At 38.6% G+C, this 23,945-nt stretch overlaps 1 protein-coding gene across 1 annotated transcript in view; it reads left to right on the top strand.

Moving 5' to 3' along the window:
* Positions 1–23,945, top strand: part of Nf1 (neurofibromin 1) — a 666,749-nt gene that overhangs the window by 574,864 nt on the left and 67,940 nt on the right. Inside the window, exon 47 of the mRNA XM_068225031.1 lies at positions 13,702–13,896. Coding sequence (XP_068081132.1) covers positions 13,702–13,896 — 195 coding nt within the window. The remainder of the gene's footprint in view (positions 1–13,701; positions 13,897–23,945) is intronic.

Here is a 23,945-nt window from a genome sequence, read left to right as displayed (position 1 = left end):
CATTATAACATGGATTATTAAAGAGCATTGTAAGTATAGAGAGAATAAGAAAATTATCTTTATAGATTTAGATAGGTCCTATGGTTGTGTTCCAGGAGCAAAAGTTTGAGGAAGTTGGTATGGAAAATTATAGGATTGGAAGCAGTAAAAATGATAAAATCATCATCATAATGGATTTTTCCACTCCAGCAGGCTGTGTGTGGGAATGAACAAACCTCATCCCTGGGCTTGTTCAATTATTGTTGAAACTAATCCCTCTTTTTCCTCTTCTGCTGACTTGCTATATCTAACACGGATGATAGTTTTACTGTCAGGTCTGTAGGTGTATTCAGGATATCGTCGCTGTCGGGGCAAAACCTCCTATGTGAAATATTTTACCTTCGAAATTTGGCCGGTAAGGTTCTGTCATCTAAGGTTCAATGTTGTGTGAATATTGTCAAGTCATTCTCGCTCTTCATAATGTATGTGCTGCAGGTCAGTATATCTCCAAAAATATTATCACATAGGAGGTTTTGTCCCGGCAATGTCGATATGTTATTCTCAAACTAGAAGTGCCAGACATGAAAGACATAGATGATGGAATCCATTTCTTTGATAGATAAGATGATTACCTAGGAGTCAAATGAATTCCATTGCAGAGAGTTTGGTGAGACCTAGAAAATGATGATTACACTCTGTTATCAATGACTTGTTGGTAAAGGGGATGGTAACAAGAGAAGCCCAGTTGAAAGCAGTAAACAGAGGATTGTGTAGGTGCCTATTTTGCTTACTGAAACAAGTAGACTGAACATCAAAAAGTAAAAAACTAAAATGAAAATGTACAGCTTACATGCCCCACTTCATAATCAGTATTCATGTAGGTCTAAGAAAGTATAATATTAATTTTTTTCTTTGATATACTTGTATACACTTTGGTTGAATAAATATAACACTTTAATTACTATATTGTCTTCAAAGCCAAAGACTACCTATATGCTCTCAAGTTCATGCAGCTGCTTGTTCTTGAATTGTACACCTACTATTAATCACATTATGTGTTGCTACATTCTCACACTTTTTAGTCTTCTCTAAGATCAACTTCAGCCATTTTTGGAAACTTGTTTTTTAAAGAAAATAAAAATGGGACACAGAAAACAGATGGAACTCGATGTGGATGACATAACCTTGCCATTTATGGATAATTGTGCCATTCTCAAAGATAGTTGTGAATATGAAGCAAAATCTAGATCCGAAGTTCTATTCATCACTTTATTTTCCTGTTGCTTATATTGACTCGGGCTTCTTCTCTTCTTCTGTGTTTGTTCTGTGTTCCTAGTCTCTTACCACCTGTATTTTTGTCCCTTCTCTTTTCCTGTGTACATCTGGCTTTTTATCCTACACTTTTCTCTTTGAGACTCAAGGTCTGTCATCATGGACTCTCAATTAGGTTCTTACCTACCCTTCTGATCAAGGTGGGAAGAAAATCAAGCTTGTGGGTTGCTGTGAAGAAGTGGGTGTCAAAAGAACTGTGATTTATATGGAGGGAGCCCATCTACATGAAGAGGGCAGTGTATGAATATATGGGGATTGTTATAGCCTTTAGTGTTTTCACGTTTGTCCTCATCTCTTTTTCTTCTACTGTTCCCTCTTCTTAAACTGACATGTCTTTGTGTTTATTCTGAGTTCCTATCGAAGTTCCTAACCTTCTGTATGTGACTTTATTCATCTCTTGTTTATTCATTTCCATTGCTCAAATTACATATGCAGGTCATTGATGTACTGTCAATGTATTAAACATACAGTATTTAAGACAATTGAAAGGTATACTGCTTAATAAATAGCAGTTAATTTTTACTATGCCAGCAAGTATTCATAATCTTCTTTTTCACCTAGATCAGGAAAATACTGCAAGTTACTCAGTAATGTGAGGTGGGTTTGAAACATGAAGGGCATATAAACTTGAATATTGGATTCCTAACTGACTGACTGGTAAATGGTGATATGATCAAAGAGAGAGCTCCTGAGAACAAGTCATTCACTGGACACCATTTTCCATGTATTGCACTCAAATTTTATGTCACTTGTCTCTAAAATTATCTGATAATCTAGACTTTCAAAAATAGTGCTGATGATAGGTGCCCAAGATGCTCATTGGGAATCATAAGAGAAACAGCATATCAGTACATTGGCCTTTCCAACATAATCCAGTAACATGATGGTGAGATTTCGAGGCTCAGTTGTACAGGTGACATCATGAATATTGCTGTGGATTCTGAAATTGAAGTTGTGATCCATGGAGAAGAGACCCGATCATTTCAACTTGCAAGATAATGACTACAGTTTTTTTGTTAAAAGCAAGGATTTCGGTGGCTGAATTATTTTCTACAAGGATCTTCTTCTTCTTCTTCTTCTTCTTCTTCTTCTTCTTCTTAACTCTTTCCTGCTGGTGCAGGGTCTACTGTTTAAATCTTAGCTCACCATTTTGCACGATCTTGGGCTTCATGTGGTCTTCAGCTGAGTCTTCATATTAGCATTTATTGTGTCATATCAGCGCTGCTTTGGACGTACACATGGACGTTGCCCATTAATTTCAAAGTAGTGGATGAAATTGGCAACTGTTCTGGGTGCAGCACACAGGAAGTAACTATATCATTGGAGAAGTTTTTCCCATGACTTCTCAGTGATGGGTGCGATGGCTGGCAAACTGTGTCATGGTGTGATGCCCATCGACCAATGGAACACATTCATTTCCATGGCATGTAATTGGCGCTTCATAATTTTGTCAGCTGGTCAATATTCTAGTGATGGGACATTCGATTCATTTTACTGAATCAATTCATTTGATTCTGTTCACGTTACTGAATCGATACAGTGATCCGATTCACGGCACATTAGTCACCGCTCCTACTGCATCTGTGTAGTATGTACGGTTAAGACAGCAACAACAGCGTTCAGTGCTCGCTGCTGCCATCTGGTCTTCATACTATGAACTCCTTTCTTATGCGTTGTCTAGCTTTGAGGTTCAGGTTGCTCCTGCAGCCACGTCTTCGTATCAAGTGTTGATGTTACAAGGCCTTTCCCCCACAGTGACAACTTCATTAAATAAAATAATCAATGATCTGCATTTAGAGCTGTCACCCAGGTGGGAGATTCCCTATCAATTGCCTGCCTAGTCATTTCTTATATGATTTCAAAAAACTTGGAAATTTCATTGTATTCACGGTAAGTACAAAACAAGTAAGTTAAAAAAAGAAATGCAGGAAAAAAATAAGTAGTTGTGCAGTACTGTATTGTAATACTAAAGTAAAAAACTCACGTAGTTGTTAATAATAATAATAATAATAATAATAATAATAATAATAATAATAATAATAATAATAATAATAATAATAATTGTCATAACTCAAATTTTAAACACTGACTTAAGGTTTTCTACAGTTCTCTGAAAGTCACAGCTCTATTATATATACATTGACACTTACTGTCCACATATGAATAAAGTCTTGTGCAAAGATGTGACATACGAACTGAGAGAATACTGAGCCATTCTTCCCAATATAAAACAGGTACTTTTGAGTGGTCATGAGCATGACTCATAGTCATAGGGCAGGCTAGTGTAGAGTTTAATTAATTGTCAAATGTCAACGTTATAATACTAAAATTCATTAAACTAATAAATAGTATAACCAAATAGCCTACCTACTTACTACCTACTTTAGAATTATGTTTTGACTACCTTTTTAACACTGCAAATAAATCCATCTATTATTAAATCTCCCTGTAAGAAGAGGACATTGAATGCAAGTGGGTATTATTTGCAAATGAGCTGAGCTCGAGAGTCCACTATAGCATATGATTGTTTCAGTATAGCATAGCTCTGTATGTATTGCTTCAGGGGAAGTTTGGCTTCCTGCCAATGTCCAGTGTACCGATAATGAACCGTGTGTGTGTGTTTTGTCTCACTGAGCCGTGCTTGCGCACGATTCTTTCGGTGTGCCATGATTCACTGTCTCATTGCAGCAGAAGCTCGGCTCCCCGCCAACGTCCAGTGTCCCACTAGTGAGCCGTGAGTGCGCCACTCAGCACTGTCCGCTGGCAGTAAGCTGAATCGTGTGCCGTGAGTTTCGCCGTTCCTGTGAATCAGTTCACTCGGACACTTGAATGAATCAATACACTGATTCGAATCATGCATTCAATAGCCAACACTACAATATTCAACACCGTATGAAGCAACAGGACGTACTACCATGGGGTATATTTTCATTTTCATGTAGTGGCATCCTTCTGTCACAGAGTACGCCTGTAACCTCCCTCCATTTCATCCATGCTGCCTTTATCCTACTTCACATTTCATCATATATCCCACTGCCAGTCTGTTGGTGAGATCCTAAATACCTGAAGCTTACAGTCTTCATTAAGGTCTCTCCATCATATTGAATGGAGCCATTATGTGGGATGGTTTCCAGATATTCGGTCTTTTTGTTCAATCTAAGTCCATATTGTGAGAGACGGCTATTCCAGTCTTCAGTTTGATGCTGCAGTCCTCTCCTGGTTGTATCAGCAAGTGCAACATCATCTGCATATAAGAGTGTCCAGGGGACACTCTTTTGCAGGTCCCATCTGATTGTGTCCATGGCAAGGACAAAGAACAATGGGGACAGTGCAGAGCCTTAGTGTACACCGACTTTCACTGGGAAACTCTCCAAGATGCTGATAGCACAACGTACATGGCTTTTGATGTTTGTGTATAGCATCTTGATCCATTTGATAAGCATTTCTGGCACACCATGGTCACAAAGAGTTTACCAGATCAAACGATGTGGAACATGATCAAAAGCCTTTTCACGATCAAGAAAGTCAATGTGGCTGTTGTTTCCCTCGGTGCTTTTCATTGAGCATTATGGCAGTGAAGGTTGGATCAGTCGTTCTAGCACACTTGATGAAGCCGCACTAGTTGGTACTAATACTTATGATGTCACACAGTCGTTGATCAAGGATTCCCTCAAAAATCTTCATTGTGTGCGAGAGGAGGTGAATTTTATTTATTTATTTATTTATTTATTTATTTATTTATTTATTTATTTATTTATTTATTTTATTTATTTATTTTATTTATTTTATTTTATTTATTTATTTATTTATTTATTTATTTATTTATTTATTTATTTATTTATTTATTTATTTATTTATTTATTTATTTATTTATTTATTTATTTATTTATTTATTTATTTATTTATTTATTTATTGATTCATTCATTCATTCATTCATTCATTCTGGGAGATGCTACATTCCTTTCTTCAATTGAAGACACCCTTCCATTAAACCTTTTATTAATCTTGGTCTGTAGCCTGGTGGGTGTGTCTCTTGAAGTACAGTAGAACCTCATTAATCCAGACTAATTGGGGCTGTAGGTTCTCCGAATGAATGAAAGTGTGGATCAAACAAAGTAAATATGAAATAAGCCAAGGTACATATTTAAACACTCTGTTCAGTAAAAAGAACGTGTACAGTACAGTATTTTAAATTTAAGAAATACAAAGGTTATGTAGTATACAAGATACAATGCAATACAGCATGGTCTCTCAAACACCCAAAATCTCATGCGTGCAAATCGAGGCACAAGAGTTCCGTGCACTGTGCATCGGTCCCGCTCAGCTCAGCTCGGACCAATGTTTCGTCTCTGGGCTACTCGTCTAAGCTCGGCTCGGATTTGGAGCGCTACGGAGCAAGTAAGGAAGAGGGAGACAGGGGAAGCGAGCGAGACAGGCGTGGGGAAAGAGAGAGACAGCGCTATTGCTCCAAATCGAGGAGTGGGGTCTGCACTCTGGTCAACCAAGCGAAGTCATCTTCTGCAGCGTGCACAGTGCATGCACCAGGCGCATGAACCCTGAGAGCACTGCAATACAGTATTAGGCCCTACAAAATACAGAGTAACTAGTGCAATACAGAATTAGAACATGGTGATCAGTGCACACGTTCATTGACCACACTTAACACGCTTACTGGTTTGAAGAAGCTGCTGACTTTTGTTGTCTTCCTATGACATTAATTTCTTTCATAATTAACTCACACAGATGCCTCAAATATTCGCAATATGCAGATATGTTTTCATCGTTGTTATCTTCAACGTATTTAATGACAATGTTTAGATGGTCTTTAATTTCACTAAGTTTTGGCTTAGCGTTAATATCACCTGTTTCATCCTGTTCGTATTCATCCATTTCAGAGCTTTCTGCAGTGATCACACTTTCAACAATCTCCTGCTCCGCGTAGTTTACAATATTGTGCTCATAACTCAACTTCATACTGTATTTGCATTTATGTATTATTAAACGGCTGTCCAGATTAAGCGAAGTCCGGACTAATGAGGTCCGAATTAATGAGGTTCTACTGCATTTTAATTTTGTCTGTTTTGTTCTTAAAATCATCTATTGTTATTCGGAATTCTTTAATATCATCCTTAATTTCTGTAATCCATTCAATCTTGGACTTGGTATTCAATAAATTTTCAATTATTTTCCTGCTAATTCTGGTGTTAGGTTTTCTGATAAGATGTCCAAAGAATGATATACACTTTTTCCTAACTGTGCTCAATACCAGTTCAATTTTCCTATAAATTGTTTTATTTGATGCTATTCTCCATTGTCCATTAACTTAATATTGATTATTTATGCATGTTCTAATTTTTCTTCTTTCTACTGTATCTTAAGTATTTTGTCTATTTCAGCTATTATAATAATTTCGTGTGGCTATTTCTAGCCGAGTGCAGCTCTTGTAAGGCAGACCCTCCGATGAGGGTGGGCGGCATCTGCCATGTGTAGGTAACTGCGTGTTATTGTGGTGGAGGATAGTGTTGTGTGGTGTGTGAGTTGCAGGGATGTTGGGGACAGCACAAACACCAAGCCCCCGGGCCATTGGAATTAACCAATGAAGGTTAAAATCCCCGACCTGGCCGGGAATCGAACCCGGAACCCTCTGAACTGAAGGCCACTACGCTGACCATTCAGCCAACTAGTCGGACTCTATTTCAGCTGTATTAGTAGTTTAAAAATGATTTCACTGGCATAAGTTATTTCAGGTTGTGTGACTTTTTTGATGTCTTAATTTTTCTGCTATCAGTAAGCTTTTCCTTTTTTTATGTACTCTTGGTAATATAATTTGCATTGTTCAATTTCTTTATTCTATTGTGCCAAGCTGATTTATCATTAAGATTATAAGTTGTAAGTTCTCCTAAATACTTAAATTTATCAACAGTTTTGATTTCTAGTCCATCAATTGTTATTTAATTTATCAGTGGTGGATCAGTAAATATGACCTCAGTTTTTTCAAAATATTCTAAGACCTATTTTTCTTATTACTTCTTGTAGAGATTGAATTTGGTGTTGAGTTTCCTGAATTTTGGTGTACGATGGAGTAAGATCATCAGCAAATCCTAAACCGTTTAAACTTAAATTTTGTTTGGAACTTCCAATTTTTTTGTTTTTTGGGTTGAAGTTGTACCATTCCCTCATTATTTATTCTAATGCACAATTAAATAGTAAAGGTGATAAACAGTCTCCTTGTCTTAAACCTGTTTTAATAAAAAATGGTTCAGAAACTTCTCTAAAATTTACGTTTGAATTGGTAGTAATTAATAAGTTCGATTCCCGGGAGGGTCGGGAATTTTAACCATAATTGGTTAATTCCGCTGGTCCGGGGGCTGGGTGTATGTGTCGTCTTCATCATCATTTCATCCTCATCACGACACGCAGATCACCTACGGGTGTCAAATCAAAAGACCTGCATCTGGCGAGCCGAACTTGTCCTTGGACACTCCCGGCACTAAAAGCCATACGCCATTTCATTTCAATAAGTTCTATCAGTTTAGTTAATTTTGGATTGAGTCATATGCCTTCTTAAAGTTAACAGATGTTATATATTATTATAGGGTTGTTTTGTTTTCTGTAGTATGCCATCATTATAGAGTGATAATCTGTTCAGCACAACTTCTCTCCAGGGTCTAAAGTCTCGGGTATTCTCCTAACTCTCGTTCTAGTTGATCTGTAATTTTTCCTTATAAGATCTTAGAAAAACCTTATCTATGCAGTTCAAGATAGATAATCCTCTATAATTATCTGGATTACTCTTTTCTCCTTTTTTGTGAAGAGGGTGTAATTAAGGCCATTGTCCAGTGTTCCAGAAATTGTTCACTTATCCAAATTTTTGTTAAAGCCATGCGCCAGGAAATCTACGACAATAATAATAATAATAATAATAATAATAATAATAATAATAATAATAATAATAATAATAATAATAACTGGCTTCACTGCTGTCTGATAATTGTACATATTCACTGTTTTCTGTGTGACCATGTCTGAAGAATATTAGTTGGTCTTAAGAAATAATGGAGTAGGCCTACCATAATTTTAATTATTGTGAAAAATGTGATTATTATTATTCTAACATCAGGTTCTTTAGCTGAATGGTCAGCATACTGACCTTCAGTTCAGAGGCTTCCGGATTCGATTCCCATTCAAGGTGGAAATTTTAACTGTGTATGCTTTATTCCAATGGCTTGGAGACTGGGTGATTGTGTTTGTCCCAACACATCCATCTTCATTTTCACACAGCACACTACACTGCCAACAACCACACAAACACACATTAGTGAATACATCACTCCACACAGCGGGGGGGGGGGTTCAGGAAGGGCATACACTGTAAAACCAGGCCAGTTCCACCTGTGCGACACAGTTCGTATGTGTGACGTCACCAGTGTGGGAAATGCAGTGGTGGTGATAGTCGAAGAACAATTCTAACATACCTCTAACTGTCATTGGTTTTATGGAATCAACTGGCTTCACTGATGTCTGATAATGGTACATATTCACTACTTACTGGGCGAGTTGGCCATGCGGTTAGGGCCGCGCAGATGTGAGCTTGCATCCAGGATATAGCGGCTTCAAACCCCACTGTCGGCAGCCCTAAAGATGATTTTCTGTTGTTACCCATTTTCACACCAGACAAATGCTGGAGCTGTACCCTAATTAAGGCCATGGCCGCTTCCTTCCCACTTGTAGGTCTTTACTATCCAATCGTCGCCGTAAGACCTATCTGTGTCGCCGATGTAAAGCAAATTATAAAGTAAAACAATATTCACTGGTTTCTGTGTGACCATGTCTGAAAGAATACTAGTTGGTCTTATGAAGTACCATACTTTTAATCATTGTGAAAAATGTGCATAAAAGTAGTTTGGAGTATGAGGAATCCATAGCATATAAAATATGAGGAAAATATTCAATAGTTTTTTATAATAGTCAGTTGTACTGTCCAATCCGGATTCACCTTGCATGGAGTACTTCCACTCTGCAAGTGGACAGCTATACCTTCAAGCAAACTTATTACTTCAAAATATCTCGGACTCAACAAAAACAACTATAAGGGAGAAAGAAAGTTTTCTGGAAATCAGTGATAATTATGGAAATAATGGGAGAAAGCTACCGCATTAACTTTTGATTACCATATCTCCGTGGCACAAATTTAATAACAAAAGAAAGTAATGTAAAAAGCAATTGCTTTTTGAAAGAATGATTCTAAATAATCTTCACCTTTAGCTCATTGAATTTATATTGAATCGGACTACTTTAAAATTTATGATCCGAGTGTATAACAGGAACCACTTGTATTCCTCACATGTAGTATGTATATATGTTGGGTATTCAGCCCGAAGGCTGGTTTGATCCGCCACAGCTCTGCCACCAGCTGTCATCTGCAGAGGAATACTAGAGAAATGAGGAGTGAGGTTTCCCGTTGCTTTCCTAACTGAACCAGAAGTTGCTATTACATATCAGTCTAACAGGCCCACTGAAATGCATGCACCAACCGGTCCTTTGAGCAATATTTTCACACCGTAACACGGACTGGGTGTATTATAGCATCGCTCGTACCTCAATCACCTTCATATTGTCAAAGCCAAGGATAAGACTGAGACAGGTCAGTGAAAGTAACATTTATTCTAGCCCATACTAGAAGACATAGTGCACTGTGAACACTACATCTCACCAGCAAAGGCATCACACATAGCAAATATAAGATTTTGAGTAGTTTAATCATGTATCCAGAGCAGCACAACTTTCATTAACAAAAAATTGTCATTAGGATCAAATGAAGTGGATGGAGGAAGTGCTGGTAGTGGTTTAATAGCTACAACTATGGATTGAGTTGTTGATGATAACAGGACAAGCAGTGTTGCATGGAAGATAATGTATTATCTTCAACATGCAAAAGATGAAGTTGGAATAGATTTCTTGATCTTATCTTACAGCATTGAAGTGCGTCTGAGAAATTCGATACAGTAGCTGTTGTTTTTTCTTTCAGGGCCTTTGCAAATAGGCCATTTAAATTCTTTACTTTCTTCTCTGTCTAACTGCCTTGTTCATTGACTGAATAAAGATTATAAGAAGTTAGTCATCTTAAATAAATAATAATGTTTTTGTTGCCATTGATGCCTTCACGGCCCGTACTTCTGGGCTCATGCCGTGTCAAGAAAATAAGGTGAACTTTGCTCTGCGTCATCAGAAGAAAATCTCAACTGATCACGAGAAAGGCTTCTCAAGGAATGAGGTTTGAATTTGGATGTTATAATAGAAGTGGAAGTGGTACGTTCATTCGTCACCAGATGGCTCACTGGATGCATACAGTGCTAGCATTCGAAGCGGAAGCTGACGGAACTATTAGAATCAGTCTGACAGGGAGAGAGGGAGTCGCATAACAACAGGAATACACACATATGAAAGCATGACATAGATACAAGACTGGAATGAAACATCTGGCGGTGAGGAACATATGAATTTGGAAAACACCAAAATGAAATAACAGTAGTGAAGTGACAGGGGAGGTGAACTACTGCGTAAATCCTTAATGGCTGGCAACCACGTATTACTTGACTGATAGCCAGTGTCCCTGTTGAAATTGTTTGGATATCTATGTATTTCCACAGCTTCCCGTATACTCCTGGACTTGTAGTGTCTAGTGTGGGTAAGAGCTCGAGCATCTTGGATACGAGTACCAATGGACCAGCACGTTTGGCCAGTGTATATCTTGCCGCAAGTACAGGGAATTTCGTATACACCAGGATGTAAAAGTGGGGACAATTTGTCCTTGGTTTTACCCAGACTGTGAGCAATTTTAGTGACGGTGCCAAACACGGTTTTTATATTGTGTTTGCAGAGGACTTCGGCAATTCGATCTGTGGTGTTATGAATGTAAGGCAGGTAGGTAGTTCCCTTCACTTCTTCCTTCTGTGAGCTTTGCGTGGTCGTTTCTCTGGGATGCAGGGCTCTATGAATCTGCAAATTGCTGTAACAATTACCCTTGAACGCAACTCTGAGTGTGTCCATCTCCACCTGGATATTTGATGGTTCCACAAATTCGTCTCGCTCTCTTGGTGAGTGTCGTAGGAATACCTTGTTTTTGTGCTGGATGGTGGTGAGAATCTGCATGAAGATAGCGATTTGTGTGGGTAAGCTTATGGTAGACGGTGTGTCCTAAGGAACCGTCCCGTTTACTTCGTTTTTGTTTCTTGTTTTTGGTTTTACATCCCACTATCTGCTTTTATGGCTCTTAGAGACACCAATGTGCTGGAGTTCTTATACTTGCTAGTAAATCTACCAATATTAAGCTGGCATATCTGAGCACTTTAAAATACCAATGGACTTAGCCTGGATTGAATCCACCACTTTTTGGCTCAGAAAGCCAGTGCTCTATTATTTGAGACACATACTTGACTCTTATCATTAGTAAATTTGCCCCTATTTCTCTCTGCATTCTTCATTATATGTCAGTCAATAATTCCTTAAACCAGCCATTGTCTTTGCCTTTACCATTTTTTCCCAAAATCATATTTAATGCGAATGCTTGCACTGTATATTTACCCCAATTTCTTTTTCTCATTCAATAATATTTCCAATATAACTATGGAAATGTATTATATTACATCATCACATTGTTTTCCCAGGAATAGTGTTTAATTTAGCATTAAATTTGTGAATCAGATAGTTCATTCTATATTGTTATATATCTCGATATTTTCACATAATTTATATTTATGGTTTATTTTGTTATTTAAGTTTGTGCTCACTTTCAAATTACATTCAGATCATATTTGAAATTCCTTGTCACCACTGCTTAAGGAAGACCAAAAGCTGTCCCACCCTGATACTCTTTCCTAACATACAGTTTCAAGAAAATCGCACAGAAATTTTTATCAGATAGCGATAAAACGATTAAAAGTGCAACAAAGGAGATATTGCAGTTGTCGACGGATACTCCAAATGGCATGCTGTACACCAAAAAGAAATACAAAGGACTCGCTCTTTTTAAAACCTTGTGGGAAGTTTACCAGCAATGCATTAATGCCTGCAACATCTTGCTTATGACTAAACATTTACTTGGCGTCGCTTTGAGGGATTCTCACGCGGAGAGTTGGGAATGTGTAGAACATCTAAAACTAACAAACGCTGATACCCAGAAAATAACCGTCAAGAATGGCCTGTACGATACTAAGAAGATCCGTCAAGAGCTACGAGAACGTGAATTCACCTCCTGGTGTTCACTACCGCAAAAAGGACTCAGAGTACAACTTTACAAAGAGTTTATACCAGCAAACTCTTGGGTGCAAGATCATACCGACTGTCTTGTAACGAGTGGAGAGAGGCTATAAAGATGACTGCTAATGTTTCTGCGGTGCGCTCGGTGCCAGGCAGACCCCTGGACAACAACCTCTGTCGGCATTGCCACTGAGAGAAAGAAACTCTTGATCATGTTCTGGGATTCTGCACATGCTGGGGGCTCCTAAGAAACATGCGGCAACACCAGATCAGATCCTTCATTGCCGAAGAACTGAGAAAGAAGGGATTAAATGTTCATGAGGGGGTACATTGACTGGCCATAAATGGTAGTTCGCAGAGAATTGACGTCATAGCCTTTAAAGACAACAGCTCTCAAGGATTCATGTTAGATCCGATTGTCAGGTTCGAGCACCATAGCGGTCAGCCAGAGGAGGTTAATCTAGAAAAGATTAACAAATACAAACCCACTATCCCTTACTACAAATCTAAATACCACCTTCAGGAAATCGAAATAATAGGGATAATGGTCGGAGCTCTTGGTACCGTACCTCGTCACTTCGTCGCCACATGGAAGCGCTTCCAACTCCCAATGAAGCTCATCCCCGAAATTGCAACCCTCATCCTCCGAGGTTCCATCAAGACCCTGAGACACGACCTCTACAGCTACAGCTCTGAAATGCCACACTAATTATACTGTTCCTTTATAATTTAGAGTTTTCTTCAATCAATAGATCTGTACAGAAAATTTGGTATGTTTTACCATATACTTAGTGGCAGCCTGTAAATACAGGAGGTCGTTCCTAAATGAATGGAAATGTATATTCTAAAGGTTCAAATGAGTAAAATGATTTACTTCATTGTTAACTGCATATCACGAGAATCCAAATAGCATATTAATCTTCTACTTTCTTGTTAGCCAGATTATATCTTTTCTTTAATGAAAAATATACTGCTTTAAATGGTTTCATTTTCTGATTGAATGTAGTGCATGGTTACTCTTTTGTTTTTTTAGTATGATGGCATGAGAGTTTTATTTTTTCTGAAGTTGTTTTCCTTATTAGGTTTTTGACTTCTTGATTTCATTCATTGTCACATAATGATATTGCCAGCCTCATGTGGCACCGACTTTGGGTACTGGCAGTTCAATTCAAGCACCAGCAACACCATGCGATAATAATGGCAGCCAACATTCAGGCTCCAGCAGTAGTTCAACTCCTGCAAATAGGAGACAGAAGTCGTGGGATTTGTTGGACCAGACTGCTATAGCTCAAGCCCGCCAACAGAAGCATACACCTCCACAACAGGTAAAATACTTAATGCATGCTTGCTTAGCTTGAAACTAATAACTTTGTGGTGGAGGAGTGGGGAAGGTCTTTAGATTTTGTGCCTGAAGAAAAGTAACCTGCTTACTAATCCCTAAATAATGATTGCATATAGAACGTTTCTATAATTGGGACTTGAGCACAAGCAAATTTTGTTTGGTTTGATATTTTTGGTTGGTACCATTAATAAACCATCACCATTATAATCCATTGACAGAATTATTCGATATAGTGACATTGATCTATGGATGTTATTCATTTTATCCAGTCATGCCTTCTTTAGTTTCGTCATTGCTTATCTATTTTAAACATATTCATCATTAACTATTGTCAGATGTTTCTGAGTTGTTTCCTTATGGAAAAGAAGCTAGTCCTCAAGTTTCATGAAGATCAGTGTATAAGTGGGAATGGAAATACAAGGCAAGTTACTAAACTCCAGACTAAATTTTTAACTGCAGTATTGTGGAAGTCTATGAAGACCTTTTGTGTAATATTTGTTTTGTTCAACCTTTAAATCAACATGTTTCACAATTATGTAGCCAAAAACATGTTGTCCTCTTGGATCTCTAAATAGTAATCTAAATATTAAATGTGGTCTAGGTAAATATTGTCAATCATAAGTGAAAATCAATATCAATCAATCACCACTGATCTGAATTTAGGGCAGTCACCCAGGTGGCAGATTCTCTATCTGTTGCTTACCTCGTCTTTTCTTAAATAATTGCAAATAATTTGGAAATTTATTTTACATCTCCCTTGGTAAATTACCCCAAACCCTAACTCCTCCTCCTATAAACGAATATTTGCCCCAATATGCTATTAATTTGAGATTTCTCGTTCTGCAGTAACCCTCCCAAAACCAGCCTAGAAATAAACTCTAGGCCATTGTTTAAGAGAGATAAAAAAAAAAAAAAAATAGAACATATAAAGCCAACATGAAAATTTCACAATGATGTATCTGTTTACATACGGGTAGCTGACAGATAACCTATGCAATGTTTCTCTTCTTCATTTTGGGACTCTCTTCTTTGCTCTCTCTGAGAGGATTACAGCTTATGAGATGCGTGGCAATTACTGGGCCTCAATTAAGACTGGCATTGGTTCCACTTACTTCAACAACTTCTCTGCTTTATCTTTCTGCGTGAGCTGCTTTGGGCAACTCTTGTTCCTTCCTGTTTTAGTTTTATGAGGCCTAAGTTTTTATTTTATTTTGTAGCTACTTCAGCTTGTTCTGCTTGGGTTCTTTTATTCAATTTATTCTTCAAAATTTAAATATTTATTCTTCCACTTTTTGATTGCTATAACAAGGACCTGTTAAGTCTGTGGTTTTGCCTGTTAACACATTTATCACCCCCACTACATTCTCTTGCAATATTTAAAAAATCTGTAAAACAACAGCTTTTATTTTATCCATTCCTAGCATTACTTACTGCATCAAAGTCCACAATGATTGCTCCTTAGAGGCGCAGCCCAATTTGAAGAAAGACTCCCTAACACTGGCATGTTTTATTCCTATCCCTGGCCTTCTGCATAAACTACAGAGGCACATACTGGATTTAGAGAACCTTCACTATAAGTAATGGAAATTTTCTATTTTGTGTTCCTGTCATTGTTCCTATCTTTCTATTTATTTTTGACCATTCCTGTAATACATCTTTTTAAGAATATTTAACACCAATTTTGAAGTACCAGATGGCAATGTAATCAATTCCTCAGCCATGGTGCCTGGCTCTTTGGACCAGATTTGTTGTCTGTCATGTCAAACAGCTCCTCAGTTGACCTCATGATGCTTAATAAAGTCTGTTCCAGACATCAATCCAGGATTAATATCCTTAGACAGTCCAGAGATTGTTCTTGGTGCTTTCGGACATAATATACAGTTCAGTCAATTCTTTTGCTCTTAAGTGCAAGTGTCAGAGGATTTCATTTTGTGTATGCTTTTGTGGTATATTATGATAACATTTATGGTAAGAACTGTGATTTTATGAGGGTAAAGTACTTCACATTATTCTGACCCTTCAAATTGGGCAAAGCTATTATAAAGATATAATGTTTTATAGTGCAGTGGAACTTCGATTATCCATTCCCAGAAACTATGTTTTTCCAGATTATTCATTCAAATTACATGTCCCACGAATCCTAATTAAATCATGTTTTGAAAATCCTGCATTATCTGTTCCTCCAAGAAACAACTTCCAACATCAACCAGGAAGAAATTTCTGTCCCATAAATGCTAAATCCTCGATCATGTGTTTTTCAAGGATCTCACCAAAGGACCGCTGTGGCATATCTATGGACCTTGGTGTTAACGTCACATCATTGCTGTAATTAGAGCAAGTAAAATACTGGGAAAGCGATCGGCAGTGAACTTGTGTAGGGGACCATCATTGCTCATTCGGCAGGTTTTAATAAGGGAAACCTCGGAAATTGTAAATCAGAGAGTGGCCGCAACAATTGGAAGGAGACAGAATGCATGTCGACAGCTCTGCTTGAAGACGGAACGAGTTTCGTCATATGTTCGTGTTTGTAATATATCTACATTATGTCCAGGGTTAGATGTTATTTTTACTATTTTCAGTTGTACCGCCAAATCAGGGTTTTTGGTGCATCTCTCAAGCACTATACAGGGTGATTCTAAAGTATTTTTCAAAATTTGGGGGTGGGTTCCTTACACCAAAAGAAGAAAAAAAGTTTGTGTAAACATATGTCCCCAAATCATTCGTTTTTGCATTATTAATTTATTAACAAAAATTTATGTTACGTTCAACAACTTACCAGGTCAACCAAACAACTGCATTTATGTATGCATTCATTCATAGAAGGTTTTGACTCGTATCCTACGTAGATGGCGATGTGTTGCGATGGAGACTTGTTTACTTTTTTCATTTGTCGTTTGTGTACATGTAGTGAGTTACTGAAAGTGTACCTATTAGTTTGTCTTTGAAGTTTCAATTGTGTACACAATACAGTGAATGTGTTTCTTTCAACCATGGCAGGGTATTCATTTCGCGAACAGGCAGACATGATTTTTATATACGGCCGCGCGAATGGTAATGGATGCAAGGCTGCACAGCTGTATCAGAGGTCGTTGTCAGACCGAAGACAGCCGAGTCATCCAACCTTTGCTTGTGTTTATTGCCGCATTGCTGAGACAAGATCCATAGCACCACAGACAGTTGATCAAGGAAGACCAAGTCTGTCGAAGAAGATCCAGGTATTAGCACAAGGCAAGTGGCCATGACATGTGGTATATCTCGAAGTACAACAAAGAGGATACATAATGAGCAGCTTCTGTATCCGTATCATTTTCAGCGTGTGCAGGGCCATTCGCCCACTGATCACCCACCATGGGAGGACTTTTGCCGGTGGTTTCTTGCACAAACTGCCAATCTGTTTTTTGTCTCTTCAGTTTTGTTGACATTTGGGAGAAATTGAATAACAAACTTCCACAACCAACACACATGGGCAGTTCTTAATCCTCGTGCTACAGTTCAGGCTAGACAATAGCATCAGTTTAGGATTAATGTGTGGGCCGGAATTGTAAGTGATTGTCTGGTAGGTCCATAAGTTCTCCCAGCACGCCTTACAGGTGCTGTCTACAGGGACTTTATTCAGACCACTCTCCCAGACTTGCTAGAAGATATACTCATGCAAATAAGAAGAAACATGTGGTTTTTTTCATGATGGGGCTCCAGCATATTTTAGTCTCATTGTTCGAGATGCAGTGGCTGATATCTACCATATCAGGTGGATAGGCAGAAGAGGACTAGTTTCATAGCCTGCACATTCCCCTGACCTCAGTCCTTTGGATTTTTATCTCTGGGGGCACCTTAAACAATTGGTTTATGCAGCAGTCAACCCAGATGAAGAAATCTTCTTTCAAGTGTCATGGAAGGTTGCAAAACCATTCGACACCGTCAGGGAGTATTTGAAAGGATGCGACAGTCCACGTTTCAAAGAGTGCATGCGTGTCTAGGTGCAAGAGGAGGACATTTCGAGCATTTGATATGAGTTTATGTGTTAAACACTTCCTAACAGGCTGACAATGTCAATGTCAGAAACAGATTAATGTGTCCCTTTAAAATGTTCTTTCATTAATAACATTTTGAACTTAAATAAATAAAAAACAATGGATTCTGGGACATACATTTATACCCTAATGTCCAAAAGTTAAGCGTAATCACTAAACGAGGCCATACCGCCTGATAGGCGGATTGCTGAACAAACGGAATCTGACTCGCACACTATATGTCGCACAACTTGTCCAAAAAGACAGTGTCAGAAAGGTTCTGATAGCTAAGGTACACCTTTGACAACAACTAACAAAACTTGGCAGTGTCTTCCACTACAAAATATGCTGTTAATAGGGTGTATGGTTACCCCTAACGACCACACATGCTTCGCAGCGACGTGGTGTGCTCTCTATCAGATGGTCCAAGAGCTTTTGTGGCAGTCGATCCCATTCCTCTGAAAGGGCAATGCGAAGGTCCTGGATGGTCCTTGGTGGAGGATGAAGGGATGCAATTCGCCTCCCCAATGCATCCCAGGCATGTTCTATAGGATTCAGATCCGCAGACCTCGCTGGCCAGTTCATGCGATGAATGTCTTCCCCAGTCAGAAATTCATCCACCAGAGCAGCACGGTGCGGTCTGGCATTATCGTCCATTAAGAGGAAGTCTGGACCAACCGCACCTCTCAAGAGTCGAACATGTGGTCTCAGTACCTCATCCCTGTATCTCTGAGCGTTAACAGCATTCCTCGGACCACCCATGAAGATGTGCAGGTCTGTACGGCCATTCAACATGATGCCCCCCACACCATGACGCCACCGCCACCATACTAGTCCCGTTCCACAATGTTTCTGTGATTGTATCGGCTACCCGGTTCTCTCCAGATTAATGTGTGACGGAAATCGTTCTGCAAACTTAAGCGGGATTCATCTGTGAAGAGCACATGCCTCCATTCATTCATGGTCCAGTTTCGGTGTTGACAGCTCCATAGTAAACGGGCCCGTCTCTGTGCTTGAGTGAGCGGGACGCATGCCGCTGGACGTCAAGCAAACAGCCCTGCTGTTCTGAGCCTCCGGTACACAGTTTACCTGGGAAATGGCAACCCCTGAGACAGTTTGAACAAAGAGGGCTGCACATCTAAGCGGCACACATTGTGGCCTTTGATGCAGTAAGTAATGCTAGGAATGGATAAAATAAAAGCTGTTGTTTTACAGATTTTTGAAATCTTGCAAGAGAATATAGTGAGGGTGATAAATATGTTGACATGCAAAACAACAGAACAGGTCCTTGTTATAGCAATCAAAAGGTGGAAGATAAATATTTCAAAATTTTGCAGAATAAATGGAGTGAAAGAACCCAAGCAGAACAAGCTTAGGAAGCTACAAAATAAAACAAAAACGTAGGCCTCATAAAACTAAAACAGGAAAGAACAAGAGTTGCCCAAAGCAGGTCAGGCAGAAAGATAAAGCGGAGAAGTTGTTCAAGTAAGTGGAACCAATACCAGTCTTAACTGAGGCCCAGTAATTGCCACACATCTCATAAGCTGTAATCCCCTCAGAGAATAGAGTCTCAAACTGAAGAAGGGAAACATTGCATAGGTTATCTGCCAGCCACTCCTATGTAAAGAGATATATCATCATGAAATTTTCATTTTGCAGAATAAGAAATCTCAAATTAATAGCATATTGGGGCGACATAAAGCCACTAGCAAAAAAAAAATGTTTGAATGCACTGGGACACACTGCACAAGGCTTAGTAACAACAACATGAGACAGAGGAAAGCCAATGGTGGAACCATCACCTAGCCTTAAGACACTATAAAAAGCATGGGTGCACATCAACTTGTGTCATTTCATCTTGACGAGGGCTATTGCAGTGTAACTGAAACATTGATACTTTCAAAATGTCTACATGGCCTAATATCTTAAAAAACCATCTAAGCTTGTCAGTATCCTGAACATTTTCCTCTGTCTGATAGCAGATTCTGAAAGAGGATTCACATCTTATGGCATATTGATTAGATATTATAAATTCAGTATTGGTGCCATCCAGATTTGTGCACTTTGAGAGTCGCAAAACCACACACTACGTTTCCTAAGAAATGGAATGATAAAATCTCAAGGCATTATTGGCTGAACCAAAACACCTGATCATGTAGTCATCTGAATTTAAATTGTCAAAGATGGACATAAAACAGTCAGAGTTATAAAACAGAGATCAAGAGACGTGTTATAAAATATCAGGCTAAATACCATATGCTAATGCTTTTAGCTGGTATTTCTTTTATTGGGCTTCCAGTAATGTAATCAATCCATTTACCCTCAATTGGTCGCACCACGGTCATTTAGACTGGGCCTATTGTTTATCTCTGCTGTGTGTACTCGGTTTGGCGCTAAGTCTTTCCACTTTCTGTTACATTCCCCCTACCCCTCACCCTACATCAACGTGCATCTCTTATCAGATTCACTCCATGCAACTCTGTTGCTACAAGCAAAAGCTTCAACACCTGATCTAAAGCTCCGTGCGCGACAAAGTGTGTGTGTCACTTCCATGGTCTAAAGTCCTGTGCGCGACTAATTAAGACTGTCAAATTTGTGTGCAGTATTGTGTTTGTTTCCATCTTTTGACTGTTGTTTGTGGTAAAATGGACATGAAAGAAGAAGAGTGGATCAGGGAACTACTTTTGGAATCTCATTCAGACCACGAACATTCTGCTGAAGACAGTGATGACGGAGATAGAGACAAGGTAGGAGTAAGTGATCAAATTACAAATACTGAACAGTCAGAAGAAGAATATGAACATACCATCCCAATATATGACGTAAACAATCAATCCAATTTTATTTTGAGAAAGGACAATGAAACTAAATGGTATTTGTGCTCTCCCCCGCCACATAATGTATAGTTCAGGTTTTAGGGTGTTTTTTTTTTACCAAGCAAATGATTGACGAATTAGTTTTGCATAAGAAACTAGAGGCGTACATACTGGATTTAGAGAACCTTCACTATAAGTAATGGAGATTTTCTATTTTGTGTTCCTTTCATTGTTCCTATCACCGGGCGAGTTGGCTGTGTGGTTAGGAGCGTGTGGCTGTGAGCTTGCATCTGGGAGATAGTGAGTTCGAATCCCACTGTCGGCAGCCCTGAAGATGGTTTTCCGTGGTTTCCCATCTTCACACCAGGCAAATGATGGGGCTGTACCTTAATTAAACCCACGGCCGATTCCTCCCAAATCCTAGGCCTTTCCTATCCCATCATCGCCATAAGACCTATCTGTGTCGGTGCGACATAAAACCACTAGCAAAAAAAAAGTTCCTATCTTTCTATTGATTTTTAACCATTCCTGTAATACATCTTTTTAAGAACAGTTAACACCAATTTTGAAGTGCCAAATGGCAAATGATTGATGAATTAGTTCTATGTACAAATATAAAGATCGCAGAGGTTAGGAGCAAGTATGACCGAGAGAGGGATGCCAAAGACACTAACTCCAGAAATGAAGGCATTTTTCTGACTTTTATGGGTACATGGGAAGTGTCCTTAAATCGACTCACCTAAATCTTGAAGATCTGTATCAAACTGATTTCACAGGAATCGAATATTTCAAGGCGACGATGTCTCAACGGAGGATGAAATTCCTGCTAAGGTGTGTTAGATTTGACAACATAAACATATGAAATGACCGGCGTCAGTATGATAAATTAGCACCAATTCATGAAGTATTTGAACAGTTTGATAATAATTGAAGGTCCCCCCTGGAATAAGGGTCTGTGCCACAAAACTAAAATGTTCAGGTAACAGAAAAAACTGTTGAATATTGAGACGATGAAAAATATATATATTGGAATAAATCAGATTACTTAAAGATCGCTTGGAAAACGAATTGTCACAAATTAACCTTATTAAGGTGGTAAAAAAGCATTTTCTTTCTTTGAAATAATGGAATAAGGGTCTAAACCACATTTTCGCTGTTTGATAGTTTTACTTATTGTCAAATGAATCACTTCAAATCACTATAGAATCCTCTGAATTCTTGAGGCATATAGTCACACATCTTCAGTAGGTCATTCATTTTTTCTTTCTTAATGGGCAGTGTTGTTGTTATTATTTTTATTTATTTATTTATTTATTTCTTCTTCTTGTTTTCGAATGGGTCTACTATGGACCACGTTAAGCATCATTCATTTACGGTTCTTCCTCTTTCGATCGGCCCAGTACTTCTTCCTCCTTTCGGAGTGGGTTTCTGTACGTTCTCGTGACCAGTTGTTGCCGGTCCGTTTTTTGCTACTTTGATCTTGGAATCCCTTAATTTTGTTGATGATTTTTCTGTATTCCTGTCTGTTGTATACTACCTGCTGTGATATATTATTTTCCTCCATATCCTCCTTGACCCCTTTAAGCCAGCTAGTTTGTGTCTTCCTGTTCTCCATGTATTCCAGAATTCGCTTGGCTGTTCTCTCTGGTGGCATTCTTTTAATGTGTCCGTAGAAGCAGAGTCTTCTCTTCTTGAAGGATGTTGTGATTTTTTCGGTCCTTTTGTATAGTTCCTCATTTGGTCGCAGTCTAAATTCTTGACCCACTTTCCTGGGCCCTAGTATCTTCCTCAAGATCTTCCTTTCTGTCTTTTCAATGTTTTCTAGTAAGCCCTTCCTGTTCAGTGGAATACATTCGATCGCATATAGACTTTCTGGTTTGTTGACAGTGTTGTAATGTCTGATTTTTGCAGTGAATGAAACTGATTTTTTATTGTAGACATTTCGACATAACTGGTATGCTGCTTCCATCTTTCTTGCCCTTGCCTGTAATGCTATTCCTGGTAGTCCTGTTGGGGTTATCCATTCCCCTAGATATTTAAACTTCTGTACTCTTTTAATTGTTCCATATTTGGTGACAATATTTTGTGTCGGATCCTTTTTGTCCTGAATCATTAATTCCGTCTTTTCGAAGGATATCTGAAGTCCCGTCTTTACAGCAGTCTCTTGAAGTGTTTCAATTTGTACCTTGGCTGTTTCAGTGTCTTCTGCCAGTATTGCCATATCATCTGCGAATGCTAGACAGTCAATTTTGACTCCAGATCTTCCCAGTGATATTCCATTTTCCACCCCTAATTCCGTCAGTCTCTTCCTCCACTCTCTGACCACTTTTTCAAGTATAACATTAAACAGGAGTGGTGACATCCCGTCCCCTTGTCGGACACCTGTTTCGATCTTGAATGGTTTTGACAACATACCCATAAACTTAACCTGTGATGTAGTGTCGGTGATGGTTTCTTTGATTAAATTTCTAGTTTTTTTATCTATCCCAAACTCTTCTAACGTGCTTATCAAGGTTGCTCTGTCGACTGAATCGTAGGCTTTCTTAAAATCCACAAATACAATCACTAGATTTTTGGCTGTGAGTGCACGTAGTTGTATTATGGAAATTAGGTTGAAAATTTGCTCGCTGCATGATCTCCCTTTCCGGAATCCTGCATGGTATTCACCAAGTTCTTTTTCTATTATCCCTTCAGTCCTGTTTTGTAGTGCCTTGGATAGAATTTTAGAGGCAACGGGTGGCAATGATATTCCTCTGTAATTGTTAACGTTTGTTCTGTCTCCTTTTTTGTGCAGCGGGTGTATTAATGATGTCTTCCATTCCTTTGGAATGCTCTCTGTCTGCCAAATCTCCTCAAACAGTGCTTCTAGCTGAGTCACTAAGTGTTCTCCGGCATATTTCAATAACTCTGCAACTATTGAATCTTCACCTGACGTCTTATTGTTCTTCAGTCCTGTTATTATTCCCCTGATTTCTTCTTTATTAGGTGGTTCTGAGTCCGGTGTCTGGTTCTTGGGTTTCTCAAACATTAGAGTTTCCTCAGGTTTTTTACATTTCAGTAGTTTCTGGAAATAATTTGCAAGGTGTTAGCAATTCTGTTCATTTCCAGTGATTAGATTTCCTTCGTCATCTTTGAAGCATAGGGTTGGCGGTTTGTATCTTGTTAAGTTCCTCCTGAATGTCTGGTAGAAATTACGTGTATTGTTT

Source organism: Anabrus simplex, chromosome 1, assembly GCF_040414725.1.
Source record: "Anabrus simplex isolate iqAnaSimp1 chromosome 1, ASM4041472v1, whole genome shotgun sequence".
NCBI classification, from domain to species: domain Eukaryota; kingdom Metazoa; phylum Arthropoda; class Insecta; order Orthoptera; family Tettigoniidae; genus Anabrus; species Anabrus simplex.
This window is presented reverse-complemented; position numbering and strand designations above follow the sequence as displayed.